Below are 27986 nucleotides of genomic sequence, written 5' to 3'. Positions count from 1 at the left end.
CAGCATAGGCCACTGAGTCTCTCCAGGTGTTGTTCCACGATACACAAAGTTGTCACTCTGAACGCAAACCTTAAGCAGGTGCCATGGCGTGTGAGAGACGAAAGGCAGACCTCAGCAGGCTGAGAAGTGAGTAAGAGATGAGAAAGTAGAGGGCTGAGTAGATGAGCTTGCTGCTGCCTCTCCAGAATCACACAGATGCGATATGGCTGGATTTTCTGACAGTAATGATATGTCAGGTAAGGCGCTTCTACATGTGAGTCATTTTCTTTTAGGTTCTAAGTCCTGCTATTTGTTGGCCAGCATTTTTTTTTCAGTTCTGAAGTATGCAGAGAAACCCATTTAAGTAAACAAAGGGAGAAGATAGAACTGGGTGGGTAGTTCAAGAGCTTTTTTTTTTTTTTAACTCAGCCCATCTCTTGTTTCATGGGGGATGTGGGTAAAACATTCAGGTTGTTTCAGATGAGCCTGAGTATAAATACACAAACCGTCATATTTTCCATCCACTGCTGGAGGCAGCACCAGTTTCCCTTCATGCCATGGCACTGTCATTTTGTTCCTATGCTACACACACTCTGTAATCCGGCAAGAGTCTGGGCTGTAATTCCATATGGCTGGCCACCAGCTTCCAGCCTTAAATGACTTTGATGTTGTTCAGGGGGATCCCCAGGAGGGCTGCAGGAAAAGCATCAAACAAATTGGAAGAGGCCTGGCAGCCAGAGAGGTGATGAAGCAGTAGGAGAGAGAGAAGCCAGTAGGGGGAACACCTAATTCCACGGTCTGATGGAAAGGAAGATAGTCCAAGTTCACAAACCCCAGCCATTTCTAGTCATTCTACAAACCCAAGTGTGGGTGATGTTTAGTGAATGTCACCCTGCTGTGAAAAACGGTTATGCTAATGAAATCATGCTTTGAATTAGCTGAACATATTCTCAAAAGAAAATTCTTTGCTGAAATTATATATTACAGATTGTGTGGTACCCTTGCTCTGCAATTGGACGGCATATTGTTATTATTTAGCATTTAATGAATACCAGAATTTGTGCTGCGTGTTCCCCCTTAGTTCAGAAACAATGAAACTGCAGGGTGTGAAGGGATCCCCATGCCCCAACCCCAGTACTGGTCACTCTAAGACTGTTAACTGCAGACCCCAGCTAGGAAGGTGTCTCCGAGCGAGTGTGTCCTGTCTGAAACACACACTCTCTCCTCCTCATCTTTCAATTCCTTTCTCAAAATTCTCCATCAGGGACTTATCTAATAACCTAAATATAAGGGCCAGTTTACATGTTGGTTTTTGTTCTTTCAAGAGTGCTTTTTATTAACAAACAGGGGCGTTCTGGTTACTGGCCTGGCTTCTTGGAGGAGGTGATGGTGAGAAGATCCCAGTTAGCCTTCAGCACATGTCTCAACATTCAGTTCATAATCTCGGGAGCGGGGAAATCCTGCTGTGACCAGAGAGGATTTTTGAAGAAACATAAATTCCCTGAAGCCATGGATACAATGGAGGAGAGGAAGGTTTATTTGCAATTAGGCAATTTTACGCACATATTCTGTATCAAAATGATCAGCCCATAAAACTTTAACTGGTCCCTCTTCAGACTTGTAAAGTAAAATGAAGCATTTTATAGCTGTAGTACCAACAGCTCAAGAGGTAGTTGAAAACCAATACTGGGGCATCGTTTCAATCTTTCTTTAAAAACGAAGCAAAACATACAAGCAAACAAAACCCGACTCATTTGCCTATAGACTAATTCATTTCAGGCACAGCTTAATGTCTTTCAGATTTGGGATAAATAAGCCTCAGCTAATTTGCCTGGTGCAATTATCTATTATTTTGGCAACTGCAGAGCTCAAGAATCTCTGAAACAATTGCAAAGCATCTTAATCCCCACATTGAAACAAGGGGGTAAGGTGCAAATCATAACACTGGATATTATAAACTCAGCTGCAGGAAAAGCACTGTAACTTGGAGATTTAGTCACAAGGCCTACTTCATATCCATTACAGGTAGGCCTGGAAGTTGCTGGAGTTAGTTTTACCAAGAACAGAAGCAGGGGTTTGAGTAGGGTCCCCACAATTAAGCTTTCTTCAGGTGCATCAACCATTCTGAATGCTAGTGCTGTTAGTGGGAGCACCAGTCTCCAATTTACCATGATCCATTGTTCTTGTTTCTGCAGAATGTGTTTCTGCCGTAGGTCTGGCCCAAGCAGTCTCTAGTACATCTGATATATGAGGACCTTTAAGAAAATGTCTGTGAATGGTAGAATTAAAAGATGAGTCCATTTTATTGCAAAAAGAATTTGGAATCTTTGCGAACCTCTTTAATAATACATATTTTCTGTAAATTTTTGAAGACTCCCTCCTATGTGTGAATTTCAAGAAGTTTTTTTATAATACACCAAACTCATCTAATTCCATTTTCCATTAATGTCTGAAGTGTTGTGTTATATATATATATATATGTATATATGTATATATATATATATATGGCACAGTTTCTGTCACTTAGAAGGCATTTTTTTTTCCTCAGAAAGGAAACCAATTCAGAGATCAGAGTCTGTGTGTGAGCACTCTAGTCACTAGATATGCTGTTAACATCTCTACATTCATGCCCACGTTTAATCATCAAGACAACTTCATGAAACAGATGCTGTTATTACCTACCCCCATGTATTGGATGAGGCAGCCTAAACTTAAAAATATAAATCGCTTGGCAAGGGTCACATTCTTAGAAAGACAGATGCAGGATTTGAGCCCATACTTCCTCCCCATCAATGCAGGTGATCATCACATAACCCAGAACTCAAGAGAGAAAACATAAGATTGCCACTGTCTGGATGCAGACTCTGCTTCCACCCTCCACAAACTCCTGCATGCCAAGGCCAACTTTATTTTCTCCTGAGATTTAACACTTAAAGTTCTTTGTGATTGAATACTTAAAGTTATCTTCTCTAAATATCCCTGACTCTCTTGACTCTTTAAAACTCTAGTGGCACAAACTTTTACTGTCCTCTCTCTTTCCTGGAACTTTCATCTTTCTACTCCCTTAATTACAAACAAAAGACCATTCCCAGCCCTGAGTTTCTCTGGATTTTACATCGTGCTTTGCTTCTTGATAACCCTCCACAACAAGCTTCTGCAAAATACAGCCTATCTTGGCTGTCTCCGCTTCCTGCCCTCCCTCCCACTTGTTCCTGTCTCCTGCAACGTGGTGACACCTGTTCCTGCAGCTCCAGCAACATCACTACTGAACTCACTAAAGAACTTTTAGTCATTTAAAGCGATGGGTACTTATATGGTGCATCCTCTTTAGTATTCAACAGTACTGACTTTCTTTTTTAAATGCTGTGTCCCCCTGGCTTCCAGAACACAACGTTCCCCTTTCTCTTTCCGACCTTGCTGGCTGCTCCTTTCATGAAGTTTCCATCTGCAACCAGCAGAGTTAGCATTTCACCCTCAGGCCTCTTGAGCAACTTGGTCATTTTCTGGGTAAAAAAAAAAAAAATCCATGAATACTTGCCCATCCACATATGCCGCAGCTTCTGCATTTTATCAAGCTGCCAATTGAAGTTCAACTGAAGTTTACTGTATCTCTAACTCCTTATTTCCCTTTCTTCCTTATTCTGTTTTGTCTGTCCACGTGAACACCTTTATCATACACTGAATTCTGAGTTATTTCTCCTCCATCAGGTGAAGACATGCCTAAAGTCTTTATCTATGCTAGATCTTTCCTCATCTTTCTGCTCCATAGCTGCTATCAATATACTTGCTCATATCCACTCCGTTTTATTTATTTATTTTTTTGGCATTTCTTATTATGAAACAATTTACATTTAATATATTTTACTCTTTGAAGTGTATAGGTAGTCCTATGAGTTCTGACAAATACATATCATCATGTAGGTGCCACACTATAATCAAAATACAAAACAGTTCCATCACTCCCCTCAAAATTCTTTCCTGCTCATTTGCAGTCAACTCCTTCCCTTGCTTGCAAGCCCTGGAAACCACAGATCTGTTTTCTATCCCTACAGTTTTCCTTTTTCTAGAATGTCATGTAAATGGAATTATAAAGCGTGTAACCTTTGAGTCTGGCATCCTTCACTCGGTGCAATAAATTCAAGATTTAATCATGCTGTTGTAAGCATCTGCAGTTCATTGCTCTTTGTTATATGGATGCACCGATTTGTTTATCTATTCATCAGTTGAAGAGCATTTACTTTGTTTTCAGTTTTTGGCAATTGTGAATAAAACCGCTATAAACATCCATGTTTAGGTTTCTGTGTGAACATGAGTTTTTGTTTCACTTGGGTAAATACCTAGGGGTAGGACTGCTGGGTCATAAGGTAACTATAGGATGTATTTTATTTTTTTTTAAACACAGGAAATTTTTTCAAAGTGGTTGGTCCATCTTAGGTTCTCATTGGTGATGTCTGGGAGCTCTACCTGTTCTGCATCTGTTTCAGCAACTAGTTTTGTTAGATTGATTCTCCTACTTTCTCCATCCTAAGGAATACAGGATGGTTCCTTCTTGAAGTTTTAATTTGTCTTTATCAATGTTCAATGGCCCTGACCACCATTTTTGTGAGCTTATTTGACAGTGATATATCCTCTTTGGTAAAGTATCTATTCAAATCTTTGGGCCCTGCCTTCTTTTTTTAACATGAGATTATTTTTCTGCTTCTGGGCTTGTAAAAGTTTGTATGTATTCTGAATGAAAGTCCTTTATCATATATGTTCTCCAAAATTTGACTCCCAAACTGTGGTCTTTTAAGAACTTTTTCCAAAAAAAAATCCTTCGATTTTGAGACAACTGTGGATTTACATACAGATGTACAGAAATGACACAACCACCCTTCTCCTGGTCTCCCACAATGGTCACATCTTCTATTACTACAGTGGAGTAGCCCTATCAGCAGGACTGACATGGATAGGCTCTGCAGCTTAACTCAATCTTACTTGACTTTCACCAGCGTTATATGCACGCTCTGTTGAGTTTTATTCTATGCAAAGCTGTCACATATGCAGCTGTCTGTGACCACTGTCACAGTCAAGATACAGAATAAATTCAGCACAAGAATCTCCTTTACAAGCATCGCCACCTCCCCAGTTCCCTGGCACCACTCATCTCCTGCTCCTCTCATACCATCTCAAGAATGTTACATATGGGAATCACACAGTCTGTAACTTTGGAGTCTGGCTTCTTTCATGCAGCAGAATTTCCCAGAAATCCTTTCAAGTCCCATCAGGAGCACCTTCCTTTTCAAAATCAAATCATACTCCACAGTTTAATTCCTTGCAACATCTGGGTCGTTCCCACTTAGGGGTTCATGCCAATACAAGTGGTGTGAACACTGAGGCAGAGGTTTTTGTGGGAACATGAGCTTTCATTTCACTGGGGTGTTGGAAATGCGCCAGAGTACTATGGCTCAGAGCTGGAGTTAGTATACCTTCGGTTTTATAGAAAACGGCCAAACTGTCCTGCAGACTGGCTGAACTGGTCTACACCATGCATCTCACACTGAACCCTCCCATCAGCATCTGGTGTCGCTGTTTTATTTCAGCCATTCTGATGGGGCCTAAGGACACCTCAGGGTGATTTCAATTTATGTGTCTCTGCTGGGTCATGACACAGAGAATGCCTTTAAGTGCTCAGCATCTTTTGAGAAGCCCATCTTTTTTTGGTTTTGATTATTGCTTTTTACTTACTTAAGACAGGGAGAGAATTCTCATCACTGATTACACTTCACTGGTGCCTGTCTTGGGCAGAGCTGGGCCTAGAAAGGAACCAGGAACTTATTCCAGGTAGCCCACGTGCATGGCAGCGACTGGATCAATCTCTCGCCCCATCACAGTTGTCTCCCAGGAGCTGCTCTGACAGGAAGCTGGATTTGGCAACTGGAACTAGGGAGCTAACTACATTACCTTGGTGTGCAATTTGGGGGTGGTAACCCGCTATGCTAACCATGGCCCCACACTTTCTGGATGTAACTTTTGTGTGGAAATCTCCCCCTTTCGCCATTCGCATCCCTTCTCAAACCCCAGGCCTACCCGAGTCAGAGCACAGCCCTTCGTTTTTGGCCGAAAATTCATGTCCTTCGTGATATGGTGACCTCCAACGAGACAAGTAAAGCTTGCTCAGTTTGGGGTCCACCTGCCTCCTCCCCTCCCAACCAGGACACTATCATAGATTAAGTGACATTTCTTTAACGAAAGAATAGCTAAAAAGCGCTGAAGGCACAGAGAAAAGAATGAGTTAAGACATAATCCCAGCTATGGTGACCCTCATGCCTTTAGGCACAGTTCCGGCCAGCCCTGTTGCCAATCCCAGATGACAGGCCTTTACCCTGTGCACATGCGCAGCACTCGCCGCTCGGTCCCGCCCCCTCAGGGTACCTTAGCCCGCCCCTCTCCGGCACGACCAATTAGGACGAGGAGGCGGAGTCCTGGCTGCCGCGGGGCTCCTTGGGTAGTGTCCCTAGTTACTGTTGCTAAGGCTGCGGGTCCCCAGAGCTGGTGTGAGGGTCACAAGTTGTGGCGGCCAGGGCTTGAGAGAGGTCAAGGGTCAGTGCAGAGCGGGGGGAGGAGATGGTGAATCAGACGATCCAGATTTTCGCGAGAGTGAAACCTTCTCTCCGGAAGCACCAGCAAGGGGTACGGGTCTGCAGAGCTTGCCAGGGCACCCAGGCGGCGGGGTCTCTGGGGTCCCGGGGGTGGGACGGCACGCGAGGGGGCCGGGCCGGGGTGGCTGGCTTCGGGGGGCCGTCCTCAGACTCGGGCGCAAGGGGTCCGGGGCGCTGACCTGCCGACCCCGGGGCCCAGCGGGGCGGGCGCTGACTGGGCCGCTTCGCTCTGAGGTGCGCGGGGTGTGCGCCCGCCCTCGGTCATGGGGCGCTGACCCGCCGACCCCCGGGCCCCGCGGGGCGGGCGCTGACCGGGCCATTTCGCCCTGAGGTGCGCGGGGTGTTCACTCGCCCTCCGTCAGGGGCGCTGACCTGCCGACCCCGGGGCCCAGCGGGGCGGGCGCTGACTGGGCCGCTTCGCTCTGAGGTGCGCGGGGTGTTCACTCGCCCTCGGTCAGGGGCGCTGACCCGGCTAGGACAGCACCTGAGGCGCGCGGGGTGTGCGCCCGCCCTCCGACCCGACAAGCCTGCCGCTCATCCCGCCGCCCGGCAGCTTTGCCCCCTCGGGTACCTCAGGGAGAAGGGTTCGCGCCGGGGCGCGGCGGGCGGGTGTTTGGACGGGCCTGAAACTCTCCAGGTCCGGTGGAGGTACACAAAGCGCAGACACAGCCCGTCCTTGGCAGGAATGTGTTGACTGGCCGCGTTGACGCGCTGCGCCGTAAACCTGATGGTTGACATACACTCTTTGTAGCCGCAGATGGGTGGCTAGATGATGCGTCCAGACACAAAGAACACGCGTCTACACCTGGTTCCAAAACGTTTGGCTTTTCACCAGGTGCTTCCTCTGGGGAGCCGACTTCAAAAGGGGGACAACATGTCGATTTTTGCTCTGCTCTGAGCAGAGGTTCCCTGTGTACTGGTAAAATGTTTCAACACACACTGTTTGCTCTGCCTTGAAGGGGACGTGGTGGTTCTTGGCGCTTCTTGAGAAAAGGCCCTGTGACAGTTGCTTTCACTGCATGGTTTCTGATTCTCCTGAGAAGGGCTGCGTGTTTTCTTCACAGATGAGGAACCTGAGATACATATTGTGGCCGGGGTATCCAGCTGCTGAGTGGCGGAGCTGTGATTGTAATTCAGGATTCTTTATTCCCAAGCCATGCCAGTCTCTCTTCAGACAAAACCTTCCTTGCCCCCTTAAAGTGAGAATTTAGGCATGAACAATTTGGACCATGGTTATGAGGGCCTGGAGTTAGTATTTTTAAAATACAGTTTAATCTCTGTCCTGTTTCTATGCTGTGATGTGTGTCCTTATACAATCTCACATGTAACAAGCAGATTATAACGTCTTTGTCGTTATCCTTTTGAGTCCTTTCACCAGAATACATTCAGGAGAATCGGCTTGAGAAGAGCGGAGAGGAAAATGTTGCCTTTTTAAAACACGATACAAGGGATAAAGCAGCGTAAAAAGAGCCATGTGTGCCTTCCCACGTTTCTCTCCACTTACAGTCACTTACATGAAGATTGTTTTAAATGCATCAGGTGGCGACAGTGTGTTCTATGTAACACGTCCTGCCAGGGGCTTAGCTCTACGTGTTGTGTTAATTTACAGTCAGCAGTCAGGAGCAGATGCTGGGCTCTGCTAAAGCGACAGGGTGGGTGGGTGTGGACTTGGGAGTGTTGATGGAGAGCATTAAGTGCTGAGGCTCTTGCTGCCTCTGAGAAATACAATGTTGGGATGGTTTGATGTGCTTGCTTCCTTGTTCCTTTCATGAATTTGTGGAGTGGGTGGTTTGATTCTAGGTGTTCTATTGTATTTTCGTAATGTCACAGTCTTAATGGAGAGGTGACCTGTGTCACTCACAACATGAGACCAGGGATCAATAAATGTTGGGTTAGAGTGTGTGTGCTGTCACTGGGAACCCCAAGCATTGTAGCTTGTCCGGGATTGCAGGGTTGTTTCTCCTGCTGGAAGTCCTGAGAATCATTAAATCAAAACTGAATTCAAATGTTTTCCAAATCTTATTCCCTCTAAGCATCACAAGTTGAAACTTGTGGGTTAGATGAAGATATGTAAAGTACGGACCCCTGATCATTTTAACCATGACAGTGCCTTTCATTCGAAGAGTGCTTTATCTCAGAAACATTTTCATATATATTCGTAATACCTACCTCAGATGATAAATATATTTATGACTAAAGGTAGAAAGCTAATATTTTAGACAAAACAAGGTTTCTGGCTCTAGAAACTTTTCTCAATATCTGAAAGAAGCACTTAATCAGAGTGGAGGGGGAGCATTCTTCCTATCTTAATGGTTTTTTTTCTGTCTGCGGTGCAGTAAGAGATGGATTTTTTAAATGTGTGACACCCTCCCCTCATTCCTGTATGTTTCATGTTTTACACACACACACACACACACACACTTCACTCACCTGACTATCTATTAATGAACATGTAGTATCCCAAAAGGCATACTTTAAAAACGATCTCCTGAGAACATCTAGCCAGAAAACCTTGAGGCTGGTACCTTTATTTTCTATGTATTTTTTAAAATTTATTTATTTTTCATGATACAGTTCCATAGGCTCAGTGATTTCCCTTTCTACCCTCCTTATTTCCCCTCCTCCCCACTGCTTTCCCTTATATTAGGGCAGTAGTAGAATCCTTCCGGACCTTCACGAGTCCATCATTCAGCTATTCAACTGTATCATGGCGTTGAGGTACAGACAATGATAGCATGTTCAGCATCCTGGATATATTTCGCTTCTCTGTATCATACACTTTCTCTGTGTGTTAGTCTTTGCACACGGTTTTAGATTGACTTCTTTACATGAAGCCTTTATGTTTTTAAAAGGCTGTGATTAAAACCCTGCTGAGGAAATGAGTCTTACATCCAGGTGAGCTAGGTAGGCTTTTACTTGCTTAGCAATATGACTTTCCCTCACTTACACCCCATCATCAAGTATCTAACTGGGTCTTAAACTGGAAATTTTCATCATTTGAAAAAATTTTATTTCCTAGTGAAAGACAAGAAATCTCCTGGGAAGGCGTTACAAAATACTTGCATTTTCATTACATCATTGGATCCCCCAGCAGTCCCGGAAGGGGAAAGGCTCTGAGGAGCCTGGATTGTGAACGTGATCGCACATCACACAGCTGGTCAGATGAGTTCAGTTCTGGACCCAACTCTTGGGAACCAAATCTTAACTTTTTGTCTTTAACATGACTTTTTTTCTTCTTTTAAATGAACTTGACTCTGAATTGTACTGGCCAATAGATAAAGGTGTACATAACCAAGAAAAGGACTCAAGCGTTCTGTTGTGAGGATTTTAGTTAAGACCCTCTATTCCAGTTTTAGCTTAGAGAATCTCAGTGGTTTTTCAGAGGTCAGTTGCTAATTAGTGGCTGGGCTGAGCAGAGTACCTTGAAAATAAGATCAAAGACATGAATTACATCTTTTTTTTTTAACCACATGTCTTTTATCAAGTGCCTGAATCTATTTCACAGAAGCCTGGGATCCTTTGAATATAATATGAATTACAGCATTCTTAGGAACTCTGGGAGAAAGCTCCCTTGTCCTAGTTCTTTTGTCTCTGTGTCTGGTAATTTGTGAATGTTCAGAAAAGCTGTGGGTAGTAGTAAAATGTTAATTTCTGATACACATTACAAAACAAGCAACATGTTGCTTCCAGGACTTTTTTTTTGCATGACAACATTAGAGACACCCACCAGCTCAGATGTGAATGTCAGTTAATTTCAAGATGACCCAGCTTAGATAGACTGTTGATTTAGACTTTGTCTTTTGTTCAGCTCTACATTCTTGTTTGAATCCTCACATGGTTCAAAGAACAAAATCGTTCTTTTGTTATGATTGCTAAAATTGTTCTTTCAAATGACTTTTGAAAGTACATTTTTCATACCGTAACAGTGTAAGCTGTAATAATACGGTCGTAGTTTAAACTGCACTTGTATCATGTGTAGTAATTTATCTTTATTGTTTGTAGATTTATTCTATAGACGAAGATGAAAAATTAGCAGCCAGCTTGGAAATTATCTTACCACGTGATCTGGCTGATGGATTTGTGAATAATAAACGAGAAAGCTACAGATTTAAGTAAGTGTAATTTTCCCCTCGTTCATTTCTATCTCAGTATTTCATGCTTGCACTGTGTAACTATCCACTATAAAGTAAGAAAGGCCCATTTCTTCTAGAGACCGTGGAGTGGCTAATTGCTTCAGTGAGTAGCTGGAGCTCAGGCTATGTTTATTTTCCACTGCTGTGCCCAAGGTTGAAGGGAAGATATTTCTATATTCCAGATCATATTCCAAGATTTCAGCTTTCCTTTCCTACTCCTACTTCTCTAATGTGATCCATTTCCTTCTCAGTCCGCTAGGGCTTAGCACTCAGCGGAAGTGCCAATGTGCTGCTTAATTGTAGATAAGAACTTACAGTGCAGTCTGTGTGCTGGCTAGGCCAGCCTCATGGGTAACGTAAAGGATATGCGGACCTCATATTCACATGTGTGCTTTCTTTGTCCTCTGCGACATAATAATGTCCCTCAGGAGCACTTGAAATGTGCCTCACTGAACATGAGATGTGTTGGCAAGTGTGAAATATATGAAGAGTTTTGACATGAAGACTTAATATCCCTTTCACCATGTAAAATATCTCATGGTATTTTTTATGTGCATTAATATAGGATTGAAAGCATGAGGGATATGATGGGTTAAAAGTGTGCTATCAGAGTTAATTTCACCCATTCTTTCTTAGTTTTAAAAAAAATTACCGCTAAATCATTTTAACTTACATAGAAGAGTAGCTCATAAAGCTTGAAGAAAATGGAATTAAAACGTGAGCTTGTTTGGGTGTAAAAGTTGGATAACCTATGCAGGTTTTTCGTATGATGTATTTTCCATAGGCTTGTTGAGGCTCCCTCATGTTTTTGGGTGACAGTAGATTGCCTATTAGCCAGCACTGACCTGTTAGGTTCTGCTAATAATGCTGCCTTTGGGTGGTCCCTACCCCTGGGCAGGGCTTTTAGTCTGAATGGTCTTCTAGCGGCCAGGCCTTGAACTGTGTCATTATGGCTGTTTCATTACTGTCTTTATTTTCTAGTTTGCGTGAAGTTATTATTTTTTAATACTTAGTTAACCTTTTCTTTCTGGAGAAATTTGGACCAAAATTAAATCCATATTTAGTCTTCCTTCCAAACTTTTGTGATGGATTTCAAGGTTCTGTTGAAGGAATTCTAATCCTCTGGTGTTTCTCTTCAGACTATTTTTTTTAAATCTGAATTTAAAGCTATTCTTGTCCTTACCTTTGGATAAAATTATCTCAGAATTTTTTTAATGACTACTACCATCATTCTTTTTATTTTTAAATTCTTATCTTCTTCTTTTTCTTGTCTTGTAAAGAATTCTTGATCTTTAAACTGCACCTTTTGTCTCTCCTGTGTATTCTCTGCCTTTACCCCATGTTCTTATTACTTTTCCTTTTATAGAAAGTAGGAACAAGATGAGCTTGTCCTCATGATTCCCCAATGCCTTTGGCTGCTGTATCCTGGAAGGTGTAGCCCTATGTATCAAGTATGGTTTACCCCCACTAATGTAGAAAGCATGCAGTGTACCTTGACAGCTGTGACTCTGACGGCTGGGGTCTTGGCCACTCTCCATAAAGCAGCAGTTGGCTGAATCATTTTAGTCAGCATGTTTCCATTTGATGGTTAAGAACAACTGGCCATGTCTCCATCCCATGACATTTTCCCAAATATCCTCAATCCAGCGCTTTAGACTGCTTGGCCACACTACCACATCTTTCCCAAATAGCTTTTACAGAGCGTGTGTCAACTTAGGCTTATTGAAAGAGTCCCATTGGCTGACTTTGTGCCATGGGAAAAATAAGGCAGGAAAGAGGAATAGGGGGCACAAGGGTGAGAGCTGGCCAAGGAGAAGACTGGTGGCCACATTGTATAGGTCAGTCAGGGAAGACATCACAGTAATGACAGTAATTGAGCAAAGGCTTGGAGGAGGTATGGCAGCTGGCCATCATGGTCCCTGAGGGATGACAGTAGAAAGAGTGAGCATGCCTGGCATGTTTGAGGAAGGACAAAGGGACTGGGTGGCTGGAGTAAGCAAGAGGGTGAGAAGAAGTTGATTGTCCAAAGCACAGCGGAGTGGCCACTCATGGGGCTACATCAGCCACTGTGAGGGTTTAGGCTTATCTCCCAGTGCTGGATTTTTCTGAGCAGAAGGATGAAACAATCTGATTTTTTTTTTCTTGGCATTTTCACTTGGACCAGGGTAGGAAGCTATGAGGATGCTGGGAAACAGTCTGATTCTAGATGTGTTTTGGAGATCCAAGCTGACAGGGTTTGCTGATTGGTTGAATGTAGAGTGCACTACAGAGAGGAGACAAGGATGGCGTAAAGACCTGGACTGAGGATTTAGGACGGAATTATCACTTCTAGGGATGAAAAGGATTGAAGAAAAAACAGATGTGGGATGGGAAGAGACCAGTGTCGCTGAGTTTGAAATGGAATTTTGGAAAAAGCCATACGATTTCTTACATAAAAGAACTTCCTAGGAATCCAGGAGCCCAAGCTGTTATATCGAGGTGTGTAACCAATGAGCTTCCGGCCCAAGAGTAATCACTTCATCTCTGTGGAATTCGACTTCCTCCTCTGAATGATCCAGACGGAATGTCTTAATCTCCTTTACAGCGCTGATTCGATTTCGCCCTTCAGTGATCTTCAGACGTTAGCTGATCAAATTGCCTTTCCAGATGATTATGCAATTGCATTATATAAAGCAGAGCATTCGGGATGATGATATTTGGTGTTTCAGATACAATTAGTGATTTACACTCTATTGTGGTGTTGAAATCTTCATTCCAGAATGTGTGAGGGAAAGCTGGCATGCAGGGGGACCTGGATGGCTTGTACTTACACAACCTGTTATTTTAAATAGTGGAGGTTGTAATTTTTCTCCAAGAAGTTTGATACACTTACAGATGCTCTACTAAAATTATACTTGAGTCTCATGTAAACCTTGATCAAAGTTTCTGGCACCAGGGTAGACTTCCAGCATGTGCTTGGGAAATGAATAGATGAGTTAGCAAATGAAGATGATTTAATCTTTGTGTGCTATGCACCTTGCAGAATATATTGTGCTTGCGGTTTGGTGCCATCTTTTATTCTTAGGTTCTTTAAGGTTTTTAAAAATTTATTTATAGGCAGAGTTACAGAGAAAGGAAGAGGAGGAATAGGAGAGAAGGAGAGCAAAGGCGAAATAGTGTGGAGTTACTAGTGGGAGGGAGGTCATCCATGTGCTGATCAACTTCCCCAATGGCTGCCAATACCAGGCCAAGGTCAGGGCCTTCTTTTAAACTCCTGCTGTCTCTTTTGATTACACGACAGTAGATAGAATTCCCTTTTCTTAAGTTATTGGAGTGGAAAATGGCTAATTGATTCACTCAGCTATCACAGACTTGCTAAGAGAAGCCATCCAGCCTTCTCACCATTCTTCGTCAAAAGCACAGTCCAGTCTGCTCAGATGTGATCCTGGACCATGCTCCAAAGAGCAGGTCAGCAGCTGTGTGTCAGGTCAGCCTCTGATGGCAGATCTTGTCAAAGCCATACAGCTGATGGCAGATCTTGTCAAAGCCATACAGCTGTAGAATGGTGAAGAGTGAATCCTGAAATACAGCTCGTCTGCTAAATGTCTTAGATGACCTCTCAATATACTTCATCATTTGCTTCTCTGAAATGGATAGGAACATTGGATAAGGACAGTGAATTTTATTTCATATTCTACTCCCCATTCAGCTTCAGACATCCTTGTAAACTCCTCCTTAGTGATTGAATACATGTCCAGTTTACTTTGTTAAGCAGGCATGTAGAACAAACATTCCTAGGTCACTCTGAAAGCTGCTTATGATGCCCTCAAGTATTTGTCTTAAAGTTTCTCAATTGATTTTAAGTTGGAAAAAATAAAAAGAGGTACTGTACAGATACAATGAAGCAATATCCACTGACATTCCTAAACCCTGCTGAGACTTACTTTTTGTTAACCTTGCAGCACATTTGCTCCTCCCACTTACCACCCCATCTCTCTTATCCTTGTGATGTTTGGATGGGGTCACACTTGCTGGCAGCAGCTTACCGTACTGTCAAAGGGAAGATTGTGTCCACCTCAGGTATTCCACTGGGCCTGTGATTCTGTACCACACTAAGGCAGAGTGGTATTGCCATGAGAGTGAAACTGACACCCAACCACCTTCCCATGACTCTGACCCTGGCCAGTCTGATACAAATTTCTCTTGCAGGGTAGATCTACTTTGATTTATTCTTTTGGCCTCTGAGTTATGATAAAATTAAATGAAATAAAATCATGTAAAAAGCAAGTGTTTGATGGTGGGATGTGGTTCCTGGTTAGTAAAAAAAAAAAAAAAAACAACTTAAGTGGAAAACATTAAAAGTGAGTTCAGTGATCACATAATTCGCAGATTCACTTACCCTGGACCTGATATTAGACATTCTTTGGCTGTTTACATCCCCTTCTTGGGTTTCCATTTCATGCTGTTATCTAGATTTCAATTTGGTGCCAACTGTAGACACTGTCGCTCTTGAGAACTAAAAAACACACAGTTTACTATTGGTTCAAAGCTGCTGCAGTTTTTCAGAGAGATTTATTGTGCAGATCTTGTCAAAGCCATACTGTGTACCCAACATTTGCGTACTGGAGTACAACAGCACAGTGTGGCTGGGAGTACAAAGAAAAACATTGTGTTAAATTAGGTAAGCCCAGTGATGTCAATGTGGAGTAATTTACAAAGCTGTCGGGAATATAAGATGTATTAATCTAGTAGTGTTGGAGGGCTCAGCTTTGAAATGATTGTCATTTTTCATGTTGCAGATTTCAAAGGATTTTTGATCAGGATGCAAACCAAGAGACCATCTTTGCTAGCATTGCCAAGCCAGTTGCTGAGAGGTAGGCATTTCTCGTATTTTCTTCACTACATTGAAGGTTTCACATCTCATCTCTAGTTCCCAGATAATCCTGATAACATGCTTCAGGATACAAGGTGTGTCATGATGATAGTGTTCATACCTTCTGTTCATGTTGCCATTTGTTTGAGATTCAGATTCTGAGCATCTGAGCAAGCCAGAGAGGCAAGCAGGTTAGCTGTGATTACTCCCATTTGAAAAAGAGAGGCAAAAAATAAAGACATGCAAGCTGAGGCATGCAGAGACTAAGTGACACTGCTTGGGGCTGAATGACTAGTGGTAACAGAGTCTTAGATGCTTTTCTAGCTTTTGGGTTCAGGGCAATATTTCAGTTATGTGGTTAGGTGGACAAAAGGCCACTCTTGATGTTTGGTCCTATTCTACTTCAGTGTCCTTCGAAGCTTGGCCATTGGTCTCTGGGTTCCTTGGCTTCAATATATCCATAAAGTTCCAGACTGTTGACTACTGAAACCAAAGCCATTTGGGAATGCAAGCACATCAGAATGCTGGTTTATTGGCACGTTAATATACTGACAAAGCCTCCTTGGGGCTGAACACCTTAGCTAAGTTGGTAGGCACCCTGTCCTCTTGTAGGGTATCTGCATGAGAAATTACTTCTTCATAAGGTCACTTCCTGATTCTAAAATCATTTGGATGATCTTAATGGCCTAATAATCCCAAGATATATCCATCCATGTAATTAAAATGAAAAACATCTGCCAAATGGACCAAATTTTCAAATCTTATTCAGCATACCTTTTCTGATGGGTGCTGCTAGAAGCCCATTGCCGTACTGTGTCTCTCAGATGCCTGTTTTATAGATCTTCCTCAATTCCAGCCCTTGTCTCTCTTTTTTAAAGAATCTGTTTTTGTTGGAAAGTCAGATGTACAGAGAGGAGGAGAGACAGAGAAGATCTTCAGTCCACTGATTCACTCCCCAGGAGACTGCTAGGCCTGGTGCTGCACTGATCCAAAGCCAGGAGCCAGGAGCTTCTTCTGGGTCTTCCACACAGGTGCAGGATCCCAAGGCTTTAAACTGTCCTCAGCTGCTTTCCCAAACCACAGGCAGGGAGCTGGATGGGAAGCAGGGCAGCCACAATTAGAACCGGTACCCATACGGGATCCTGGCACGTGCAGGGTGAGGACTTTAGCTGCTACTAGGCCCAAGCCCTTCTCTTTTTAAACACAGTCTTCTTTCATTAAGTCAAATACTGTGGAACATGCTCAGCCTCTTTGAGTTGTAAAATCACAGCCCAGGAACACCTTTTTAGGCCTCCTTCTGGTCTCCCAGATTGAATGCCAAACGTTTCTCAAAACATCTTCTCTTTGACGATCATTTGGATTATGTCATTTTTCACATAACTAGTCTTCATGCGTTTTTACTTTAGAAACTTCCTGAAATGCTGCAGGACAGGGACCTTAGTTTCTGTTACATGGGGCTGGGATTTTTTTCTCCCATTGTTGAATATCCACCCTGTCTGCACCTCGCTGGCTTCTGCAGTCACTGCCCCTCTTCCTCAGCTTTCCTTGATAGAAAAGTTGGTCAAAATGATTGTGTTCACAATTTCACTTTTTCTCTTGGATGCTGCTTTTATCAGATTTTAGTTCCCGCCACTCAGTTGCATTTGTTTTGATCCAAGGCAGCGTTGGCTCCTATTTGCTAGATAATTAGCCCCCTGGTCATTTGTTATGTTCCCTTTGCGGCATGGTTGATTTTCCATTCTCCTTGAACAATTTTGTTTCCTTGGCATCTAAGATATTACTTTCTTCAGATTCCCCACTTACTCCTCTAGCCACTCCTCAGCTGATTTACTTGGCTTTGTTTTGTACAGTGACTGCTTGCCCATGCTGTTCTCTGCCTTCAGAAATCTATGGCTGCTTCCTGAGCAATCACATTTTGGCTCGTGCTTGCCACTTTCTCAGCAAGGCCATCCTTGACTGTCCTGTTGTTGAAAACTACATACCCATGACCCTTTCCTTTTCTTTCTTCTTTGTCACTATCTGAATATTATGTAGTATTATTATGTACTAAGGGTTTTTTTTTTCTCTTGGTCTTGCTTTGTTTGCTGATTTGGCAAAGAGGCCCAATTCAGTGATGGCAAGATTGCAGAAAAGATAGGCAAAATCATTCTTATCCAAGGCAGCTCAGGTGGGTCTGATCTGTCGTCAGTCAGCTATGTCCTTTTAATTACATTTCTTCTTGTTCATCCCCCTTTTTTTATTCTCTAAAACTATTTTTTTTTTCTGGTAGCCCTATCTGGTTTACCTTTCTTCATCTCTTCTTTCTTTAAGAGTTTATTTTTATTTATTTGAAAGGCATAGTGAGTGAGCGAACATGAGCAAGGGAGATATGTCAACCATGGATTCGTGCTGCATAGACAGGGCTAGACTGGCTGAAGCCAGGAGCTGGGAACTCCCTCTGGGTCTCCCATGAGGGGGACAGCAAGCCAAAGACACGCTTCATCACCTGCTGCCTCCCAGGAAGGCTGGGTCAGAAACAGGGGCCGACTTTGAACCTAGGTGCTCCGATACGGGATGCCTGCATCCCAAGCAGAGGCTTAGCCTCCTGTACCACTATGTCCATCCTCTTCATCTCTTAATTCAATTGCCTTGTGACATTTTGTTTTTAAGTATGGGTCTGGAGGGACCTGTGCTGTGGCCCTGCAAGCTGGTCATCTGCTCTGTGGTTCTGGCATCCCAGACCGATGCCAATCTTATCCCCGGCTGTTCTACTTCTGCTCCAGCTGCCTGCTTATGGACTGGAAAAGCAGCGGAGGATGGCCCAAGTCCTTGGGACACTTTACCCACATGGGAGACCCAGAAAAAGCTCCTGGCTCCCAGTTTCAGCTCAGCTTAGCTCAGCTGTGGTCTTTGCTGTCATTTGGGGCGTGAACAAAGGAGGACTTTCTCTCTCTACAAAATCTGCATTTCAAATGTTAAATAAATAAATAAATCTCTTAAAAATAAAGTGTGGGTCTTGTAAATAAAACATAGCTGTCATTCACCTTTTAGTATATGCACTGCTGAAGCGAACACAGTCACTCACTGTTTTACCAAGCCAAAAGTGCCTGACCTTTAATTGTCTACTTTAACCTGTTTATATTTATTGTTATTACCATAACATTTGCATCCATTGTTTCTGTTTTACTTTTTTCACTTACTATAATTCCTTTTTTTTTTCTGTCTTGCTTATGATTGGTCTGTGGTTTTGATTTGCATTGTTACTGCTTGCAGTTTCCTCTCTGTGTTACATTTCAATGCTTGCAGTTTAAGTTGAGATATTTAAACTTGTGTTTATCCCAATAGCTACAGTTTCTTTCTCTTGCTCACTAACTCTGCCTCTTTCTTCCTCCCTTATCTATCTCCTTCTGCTGGTCTCTCTTCTCCCTCTTAAGCACCTTAACAAATTTCTGCTTTAACTGTCCTGTGCTCCCATCTCCTGCAGTGTGGAGATTGAGTGAGCATTTGTCCTGGATTGGCGTTAAACATTTTTGTTAAAAACATTTATTTATATTTATGTCTCAGTTATGCCTGTCTCTTTGCCCACTGTTGTTTCTTGTACACATTTGTATTTAAAGATGTATTTTGTAATAATCATCGTTTAATGGTTTTTACAGACAGATTAGGACTGAAGAACTTTCTGAAGCCTTTGCTTTCTTGCACATTTAAATTACAGTTTAAGTATAGAATTCTAGAACTCCTTTTCTCTCTTATTTCTGAGGAGAAAATACCGCTCGCTCTATTATCTTTTGGTATACAATGTTTTTGAATATGTCAATTTTTTTTTCTTTTTAGAAACACTGATTTTTGGTTTTTATATGTCTTAGCTTTTCTTTTTTCCTTTTTGTAAAATTTTGTATTTGTGATTAGAGGTTTGGATTTTTAAAATATATATTTTCTATCTTGTTAAGCCATTTCTAGCTGAAAATCCTGATGTTCACAACCAAGAATTACCACATTGAAAACTTCTTAATTTATTTACATCGAAATGTATCTCTCTTTTCTTGCTGAAACTCCCAGTTCTACAACTAACACTTCTATCCTTCAGATACTTTAATTCTCCATTCCTGATTCCTATATCTTTGTCCTTTGCCTATGAATTTTGGAAGAACTTTTCAGCCTAGTGCATTCTGCCCTATTGCCAACTTCTGACTTCTTTATTTTTACCATCTTATTTTTCATTTCAAACATTTCTTGTTTATGGATGTGATTTCTTCCCTTTCTTTCTAGAAATACTTTTTATCTTCTTTTGAAACATTGCATTTGCTTCCTCTCCCCTTGTTCTTGAAACACACATTCTACTGTTGAGTTTGATGCGTTTTCTAAGCAGTGTAGAGTTTCTTGAACTATTTGGTGATCGCTAGCGATGGACTCAGCTCACTCATTTGGGAGTGCTGTTGTCTGAGGGTGCTGTTTCATTAACCTTGGGGTACTCACTGTACGGATTGTATGAAAATGATGCACACATGTGCTGTGGGCTCGGGCGCTCTGAGCTTCTCTGTTGGGTACCAGGCACTCTTTCTCCTGGTTGTTAGCGCTCTGGTTCCTGCCACTAATCCAAGTTTCTATTCTGTAGAAATGTGTGCTGTGACAGTTTAGATAGACAGATGGGACAGCTTCACATTTTCCTGCAACTCTGAAGGAGAGGGTTATTAAGTAAATTAACATGGTAAAATTGAGAGCCTGAGGAGAGAATTACTTTTGTCATTGACTTTAAATATGTCATATACAGTATGTTCACATTTTATGCAAACTTGAATGGGGCCTCTTTGAAATGGTCAAATGTTAAATATTAAATTCTCACTTATACACATTTGAAATAATATTTATCGCCATAAATTGAAAGTCAGTTTAAGACTGACATAAATGACATAATGGAAACTGTACCATTTTAGATTTTAAACATAAATGCCTGTGCCTGCTATTCCTAGGAAACATTAGACTTTAGAACTTTTTGCTCAACATAAAATCTAGCCATTCTAAACAGACCATTTAAAGGCACCCTTTTGGGTTAACACATGACTACACAATGTTGGTTACTATATGCAATTATAGCTAAATAATATTAAATAAATTCATATTCTGCAATTCAGCAGTCTTACTGATTCATACTTATCTTTATCAAACTAGTCCAAATCATTGATATTATGTGTATACTATATGGCTGCAGGAAGGGAGGGATGTGGTAAAGCTTTAGATCATTTGAATCCTGGGAAATCAAGAAAAAGAATCTTTGTATTTTATCCATGCATCAGTTTGGCGGACAAGTAGGCTTATTTCCGTATCTTAGTTACTTTGAGTTGAGCTGCTGTTATAGATAACTCCTACATATGTCCATTTCATTTCCTCTGGCTTAGTTCCCAGGAGAGGAAAGGCTGGATCATATGGCAGATGTATTGGCAGATTTCTGAGGCCACTGCCTAATGGTTATGCTAGCTTACATTCCCACCACCAATGTATTAGGGTACCTTTTCCCCAAAACCTTTGCCAGAATTTCTTAAATTTTTTTTTGATTTTTGAATGATAGCTATTCTAACTTGGATGATATTATGGTTTTTATATGCATTTCTCTGATGCTAGTGATCCTGACCATCTATTCATGTGTCTGTTGGTCATTTGTGTTTCATATAGTAAAAAAAAGTCTCTTTATGGCCTTAGCCCTTTTCTTAACTGGGTTATTTTTTTTTTGTTGATATTGAGTTTCTGGAGCTCTTTACAGTTTCTGCATATTAATCCTTTATCATTTGCATAATTTCTGAAGATTTTCTCCCATTCTTTCAGTTGCTTCTTCACTTTGTGTTTCCTTTGTGGTGCAGAAGCCTCTTGGTTTGATGTAATTGCACTTGTCAATTTTTGCCTTTATTGCCTGTGCTTCTGTGGTCTTATCTAAGAAGACTTTGCCGACACCAACATCTAGCCATGTTTCTCCTACATTTTCCTCTAGTAATTTGATGATTTCAGGTCTTAGATTTAGATCTCTGCTATGGTACGAGTTAACTTTTGTGTAGGGCATAAGGTGTAAATCTTGCCTCATACTTCTGTGTGTGATAAAGAAATTGTGATATATACACAACTGAATACTACTCAGCTGTAAAAAAAGGAATGAAATCCTCACTTTTGCAATAAAATGGATGCAACTGGAGACCATTATACCTAGTGAAATAAGCCAGTTTCCAAAAGGTCAGTATTATATATTTCCCCTGATTTGTGTTAATAAATATACGGAGTAAAAATATATATATGAGTGAAGCTGAGATTTATTTAGAGATTTGATTATTTTTTATCAACTTTGTGTATAGTTATGAGGAACAGTGGTTTTACTCTTACTTTTTGCTGAATTCCTTATTCAGTGGAGGTTTAAGCTTGTGACTATAAAGTAAATTGGAAAGATTTCATTTTAAAAAATAAAAAAAAATGAGAAGGAGATAGCAAAGGAACTATCATTATGATTTTAAAATTATATATGAAATTTGTTCCATTTATATACATTTAAAAATTGCCAAAACAAATTTTAAAAAGCTTTGTACTTATTTATTATTTTGTACATCACCAATAGGAAATAGTTCATCATACTCTTCTTTTGAACTCTGGACTTTCTGAAATTTATTCGTGTTTTTTTTGTTAACATGTACAAATTTCTTTTATACATGTAAATTTTTCTCACTGGTTTTTTTGGAAGGATTTTTAACAACGAGTTCTTTATTTTTATTGGAAAGTCAGATATACAGAGAGGAAGAGAGATAGAGAGGAAGATCTTCCATCCACTGCTTCACTCCCCAAGTGGCCACAATGGCTGGAGCTGAGCCAATCCAAAGCCAGGAGCCAGGAGCTTCTTCTAGATCTCCCATGCAGGTGCAGGGTCTCAAGGCTTTGGACTGTTCTCGACTGCTTTTCCAGGGAGCTGGATGGGAAGCGAGGCAGTCAGGACACAAACTGGCACCCATATGGGATCCTGATGCTTGCAAGAAGAAGACCTTGGCCACTAGGCTACCTTACGGGTATATCCACTATGTGTGGTATTGCAGTATATAAAAATGTTTGTTGGGCCTGGCTGCAGCTAGAGGATTAGCATGTTGTGCTATCTCACCAACCTCGAGTAAACTGATTTCTTGATTTTTGTGGTGCTCTAGCACAGGATTCCTGAAACCATAAGCTAAGATTGTAAATTATCCTATAATAACCATTTCACTTAATAGTTTAGGGAATAACTGGAAAACTTCAAAGTCTTAACTTTTATGAGATTGTATTGCACTGATTCACAGATCTGTAAAATTCCAGTTTGCGAGTAGAACCAATTTTACATAAATCTTGGGAATGTATGAAATTGACACATTTTTTGCAGTGAAAGGTTTTGGGAAAATTTTTAAATTTGATATTTTGTGGGAATCTAGTGCTTTGACCAAAATGAAAGATACATGTTGCCAGAGGACTAGTTCTGCCACAACGTAGCTGAGACTGGACGCTGAAGCGGCTGCACTGCATCAAGTGTGGCTGTGTTGCTTTGTGAAGAGCTGTTCATCACCTGTGTCAGTCACTTTTTCAGCCTTAATTACCAGTCATAACCAATATCAAATCTGACTTTTAATATGTATTAAACAAAAGGGTTGGTTGTAGTGTTAAACTGCTGCCCGGGGCACCAGGATCCCATATGGGTGTCATTTCAAGTTCCAGCTGCTTTACTTCTGATGCAGCTGCCTGATAATGTGCCTGGGAAAGCAACAAAATATAGCTTAAGTCTTTGGGCCTCTTCATCCATGTTAGAGTCTTGGACAAAGCTTCAGAGAGAGAGAAAAACTCCCATTTCCTGGTTTACTTCCCAAATGCCTGTGAAAGCTGGAGATGGACCAGGCCAAAGCCAGGAACCTGGAACTCCAGCTGGATCTCCCACAGCAGTCAGGAATCTAAATATCTGAGCCACCATCTACTGTGTCTCAGAGTGCATGCTAGCAGGAACTGGAATTAACAGAGCTGGGACTCAAACCCAGGCACTCCAAGATGGGATTGTAGAATGCAGGCATCCTAAGTAATGACTTAAACTGCCACACCAAATGCATGCCCCCTCAAAGAGTTTTTTAAAATCCAATTAGTCAGTTATTCTCCTGTGATTTGGCATAATCAAATTCTGCCTTCAGCTTCATAACTTAATTCACAATGTGACTCTGGGAAAGGTGTGTTACTTCTGAATTAGTTTCAAAGGGAAATGCTAATAATAATACCAAGTTTGCAATGTTGCTGTGAGGGTGAAAGGAAGTAATGTGTATGAATGTGTTTTGTGAACTCAAATGCCCTAATCAACTAAAGGAATAACAAATAGGAAATGGTTATTCATTTTTCCACTTTAAAAATAATGATAAGTGACTTCAGGTTCCCCACCAAGATGCTATATTTCTCTCACTGGGCTTTCTATAAAAAGAAACATGAGACTCTGAAATGCGAGAGGCAGATTAAGAAGCTAGGGCCCTTGGACCTGAGGAATGGCCTTGGACCTGAGGAATGGCCTGGGACCTGAGAAATGGCCTGGGACCTGAGGAATGGCCTCCTGGGTATTGCCTAGGGGCCTTTTTTTTTTCTTTTAACTTTTGTATATCGTAGACTGGATGCTGGAGAAATTTATAACACAGAAACACACACCAGAGCCAGGGAATCAGCATCCTAGCAAGACATTGAACCTACACCCATGGCAGATACACCAGAGAAAGCCATGGCTCCAACCTAGTCTGTTTTAAAAGGTCTGCCTGCAACAAGACACTCCAATCCCTTCATCAGGGTACTTTTAGAGAAGGAGCAGGTGGACTTTCTTCCTAACTTGAAGGCGATGACCCCTCTTCCTTCTGCATCTAGTTGTTGATGAAAGTCACATGGGAAATCTGGGGTTCACCACTGTGCGGTACTAACAAGAGCTCTCCAACTGTCATGTGGTGCCAGTGAGTAGGAGCAAGGTACTTCTCTCTTTCCTGGAGTGGAAGTGTCAGTGGGAGCCTTGAAGGGGGTCTTGCATCTCAGCTGCCTTTAGCAGGAATGAGATTTCTCCACAGATACTGAGAGTTGCAGTAAGAGAGCAATAGCAACCGATCTAACATCCAGGTTATCAGAAGCCTGAAAGAGATGAGTGCAAGGATAAGATTGAAAACTATACAAAGCAGTAATGGCAGGACAATCTCCAAATTGGCCAAAAATATTCATGTAGAGTTTGCAATAAGTTGAACAGATACTGATCAGAAGAATTGACCTCAAGACAAATCAGTCCAAGTTTAGCATGTTGAAGACAGGAGTTGATGTTGAGGCATAATGAGCTAAGCTGCTCATTGTGATCCTGGCATCCCCCAGTTCTGGTCCTCCACTCTGATCCAGGTCCCTGCTAGTGCACCTAGGAATTCAGCAAAAGATGGCCCAAGTTCTTGGGTCCCTGCCACCCATGTGGGACACTAGAATGGTTTTTGGCTCCTGGCTTCAGCTGGCCCAGCCCCTGCATCGCAGCTGTTTGAGAAGTGAACCAGTAGATGGAAGATCTGTTTCCTCTCTCTTTGTAACTTTACCTTTCAAATAAATAACTAAAAGAAATGTTAAAAAAAGAAAAAAAACCTGAAAGCATTGAGAGACAAGCTACTTAATATAGGGAAAGGATTTTTTAAATTATAGTGGATTTCTCATCAGAAACCACAGAGTCTAGAAAAAACAAAATACTTTTAGTGGTGAAAGGAAAGACTATGTGCCAAGGATCCTGTATCCAAGTATATTTACTCTTCAGGAATTAAGGAAAAATTAAATGTATTTTTCAAATTAAAGAATACTAGTCAGATGAAGAAAATTAGTTACCAGCATATCAAGGAACAGAGAAGTTCTTGAAAAGAAGAGAGACTGGGGCCAAATTATGGCATGGTAGGTAAGCATCCCACTGTTGCATGCACATCTCTTACGGTCACCGGTTCTGGACCCAGCTGCTATATTTCCAATGAAGCTCCCTGCTGATGTCCTAGGAATACAGCAGGGGGTGACTCAAGTCCGTGGGCCCCTGCACCTACATGGGAGACCTGGAAGACACTCATGGTACCTGAGTTCAGATCAGCTCAGCTGTGGCCTTTGGGCATTTGGGGAGTGAACTACCAGATGGGAAGATTCAATCTCTGTCTTTCCTTCTTTCTATAACTCTGCTTTCAAAAAAAACACCACCAAAATATATTAGCTTCTCTTGATTTCCTGAATTATTTGACAATTGAAGTAAAAAATACAACATTTGCTGCTGACAGCTCCATTGTAGTTGGGAGAGTAAAGGAACTTCAAGGGAAATAAGATTTCTATACTCCATTCAACTGGCAAAAGGTTAGCACTGTAGGTCTTTGTAACAGTGGAATCATTTTGTAATTTGATCAAAGAGGTGGCTGTTCAAATTTACATGTGATAAAACAGTATTACGCCAATGTCAGTTTCCTGGTTCTAATGATGTACAATTTTTATTTAAGATGTGTACCCATGAGAAGAAACCATATAAAGAACAGACTGAACCACTCTGTACTCTGTTTGCAATGATTTTATAATTGCATAAAATAAAACGTTAAAAAATATTCCCAGATCTGAAAATTTTAATAGCATTTGTTCTGTGATGTTCTTCTGTGTATTAAATTAGGCAATCTAAATTATTAGAGTAAAATTTCTCCCTCAGGGGACTCCATTAAATGAATCCCATTTGCCATTACCTAAAAAAATGCCAACAAGCAAACATTTTTCTCTATGCTGGCTTTTGAGAAGAAAACATTGGTCAACACGAATTATATAAAAGTCCAGTGGATGCAGCAGATTCGTTTAGCTTCTAAGTACCATTGTACTTCACCGGATGTGCTGTGTGTAAACATGAACCTGTACTTGTTCATTCCCTACTACATGGAGTTTCCTGACCTCATTACACTCTGATTTTACTAGTGTCATTGATATGAAAACACTTTTATGAAAAGTGTGACACTTTTCAACATGCAGTAGACTAAGACCATGACATTGTGATTTGAAGCAACAATACCAATAAATCAGCTTAAGACCAGTAAGTTGTACTGCACGAGATGATGGCTGACCTTGAAATGCCCTACCAAGATTGCAATGAAGAAGGGAATAACATCGCGACTCCACCTACCACTAGAGATTTTGGAGGGATCAACAGCATCTCATCTGACAAATGTGAATTGTACTACAGTGCATATTTCAAATATAAATCTTATTATAGATAAGTGAGGATTAGTGTGGATGCTATTAAGAATGATCAAGAATGAGTATGATATCATCATTTTTGAAATGGTAATTACAAGTTAAAGCTATTTATAACTCATTCAATAAAATAACCATGAGGAAAAAGAAGCCCTGAGAATTTTTTTTTGTAGTTTATATGTAGTTTTTTTTTAATTAATTACATTGCATCATGTGACACAGTTTCATAGGTTCTGGGATTCCCCCATTTCCTCCCTGTGGCCTCCCCCCAAGGTGGATACCTCCACCTTGTTGCAGTATTACAGTTTGAATTAAGTCAAGATTCTTTCGTTGTAAACAAACATATACCAAGCATAGAGTCCAGCATCTTATTGTCCAGATAAATTCAACAATTTCTTGCGGAGACCTTCTCTGGTCTGAAGGTAGAGCTGGTAGAATATTATCCCGATCAATTAGAAGGCCCAGTACAACATCAACCACAATTTACAACATTATGGAATTAATTCTCATGGTATTGAGTAATCAATATGTTAAAACAATGCAAGTTCTTAACCACATCCTGTGACTACTTCATTTTTGTTTGTACACAGAACCAACTGCTATACACCTGAAAGTGGCTATCGGGTACTATTCAGCTGTCTCATGTCTGTTTTCATTTTAGTATTTAGCAGTTTATTGTGTTGACGCATAATTTTGCTGAACTTGGTAGATATTAGGATAGTCTAAACTGGCTTACAAATCTAACAAGGCCTTTGTCAACAGTTGAGGTGCAGAACAGTTTTAGGAGGGGTGTGCAGAGAAATCTTCAACAGCTTAGTGAGGAGTAACTAATCGTTGTGTCCTATACAGTAAGGTATATATGGATCCATGCTGATCGTTTCCTGTTTGGTTCTAAGCTTTCCTTGTATTTCTCTATCTGTTCTATTTTTTGGGGGGAGAGGGAGCTCTAGAGCGATCCTGATGGTCATTGCAAGAGAGGGTGGGGATCCAAAGAAGGAACTAAGTAAGGACCAGAAAAAGCTCCTCTCCCTAGTCCCAAAGGAAGTTTGCTGTTCTTCTGTTTCTGCAGATCCCTCAAGCCCTGAGAATTCTATGAAGGTGTTTGACAGTGGGCACTGTGAGTTCCCTGACAAAGCATGCTTGTATGATGAAGTTTATTGGGTTGGTAGC

At 41.4% G+C, this 27986-nt stretch overlaps 1 protein-coding gene across 1 annotated transcript in view; it reads left to right on the top strand.

Annotated features, from left to right (window-relative positions):
* The first annotated feature begins 6585 nt into the window (after positions 1-6585).
* KIF6 (kinesin family member 6) overlaps positions 6586-27986 on the top strand; it is a 361582-nt gene continuing 340181 nt past the window's right edge. Inside the window, exons 1-3 of the mRNA XM_040983056.1 lie at positions 6586-6651; positions 10623-10732; positions 15532-15606. Coding sequence (XP_040838990.1) covers positions 6586-6651; positions 10623-10732; positions 15532-15606 — 251 coding nt within the window. The remainder of the gene's footprint in view (positions 6652-10622; positions 10733-15531; positions 15607-27986) is intronic.

Source organism: Ochotona curzoniae, unplaced genomic scaffold, assembly GCF_017591425.1.
Source record: "Ochotona curzoniae isolate NIBS_2020 unplaced genomic scaffold, NIBS_Ocur_1.0 contig_3819, whole genome shotgun sequence".
NCBI lineage: Eukaryota > Metazoa > Chordata > Mammalia > Lagomorpha > Ochotonidae > Ochotona > Ochotona curzoniae.
The sequence above is the reverse complement of the archived record's forward strand: the minus strand, read 5'-3'. Positions and strand labels throughout refer to the sequence as shown.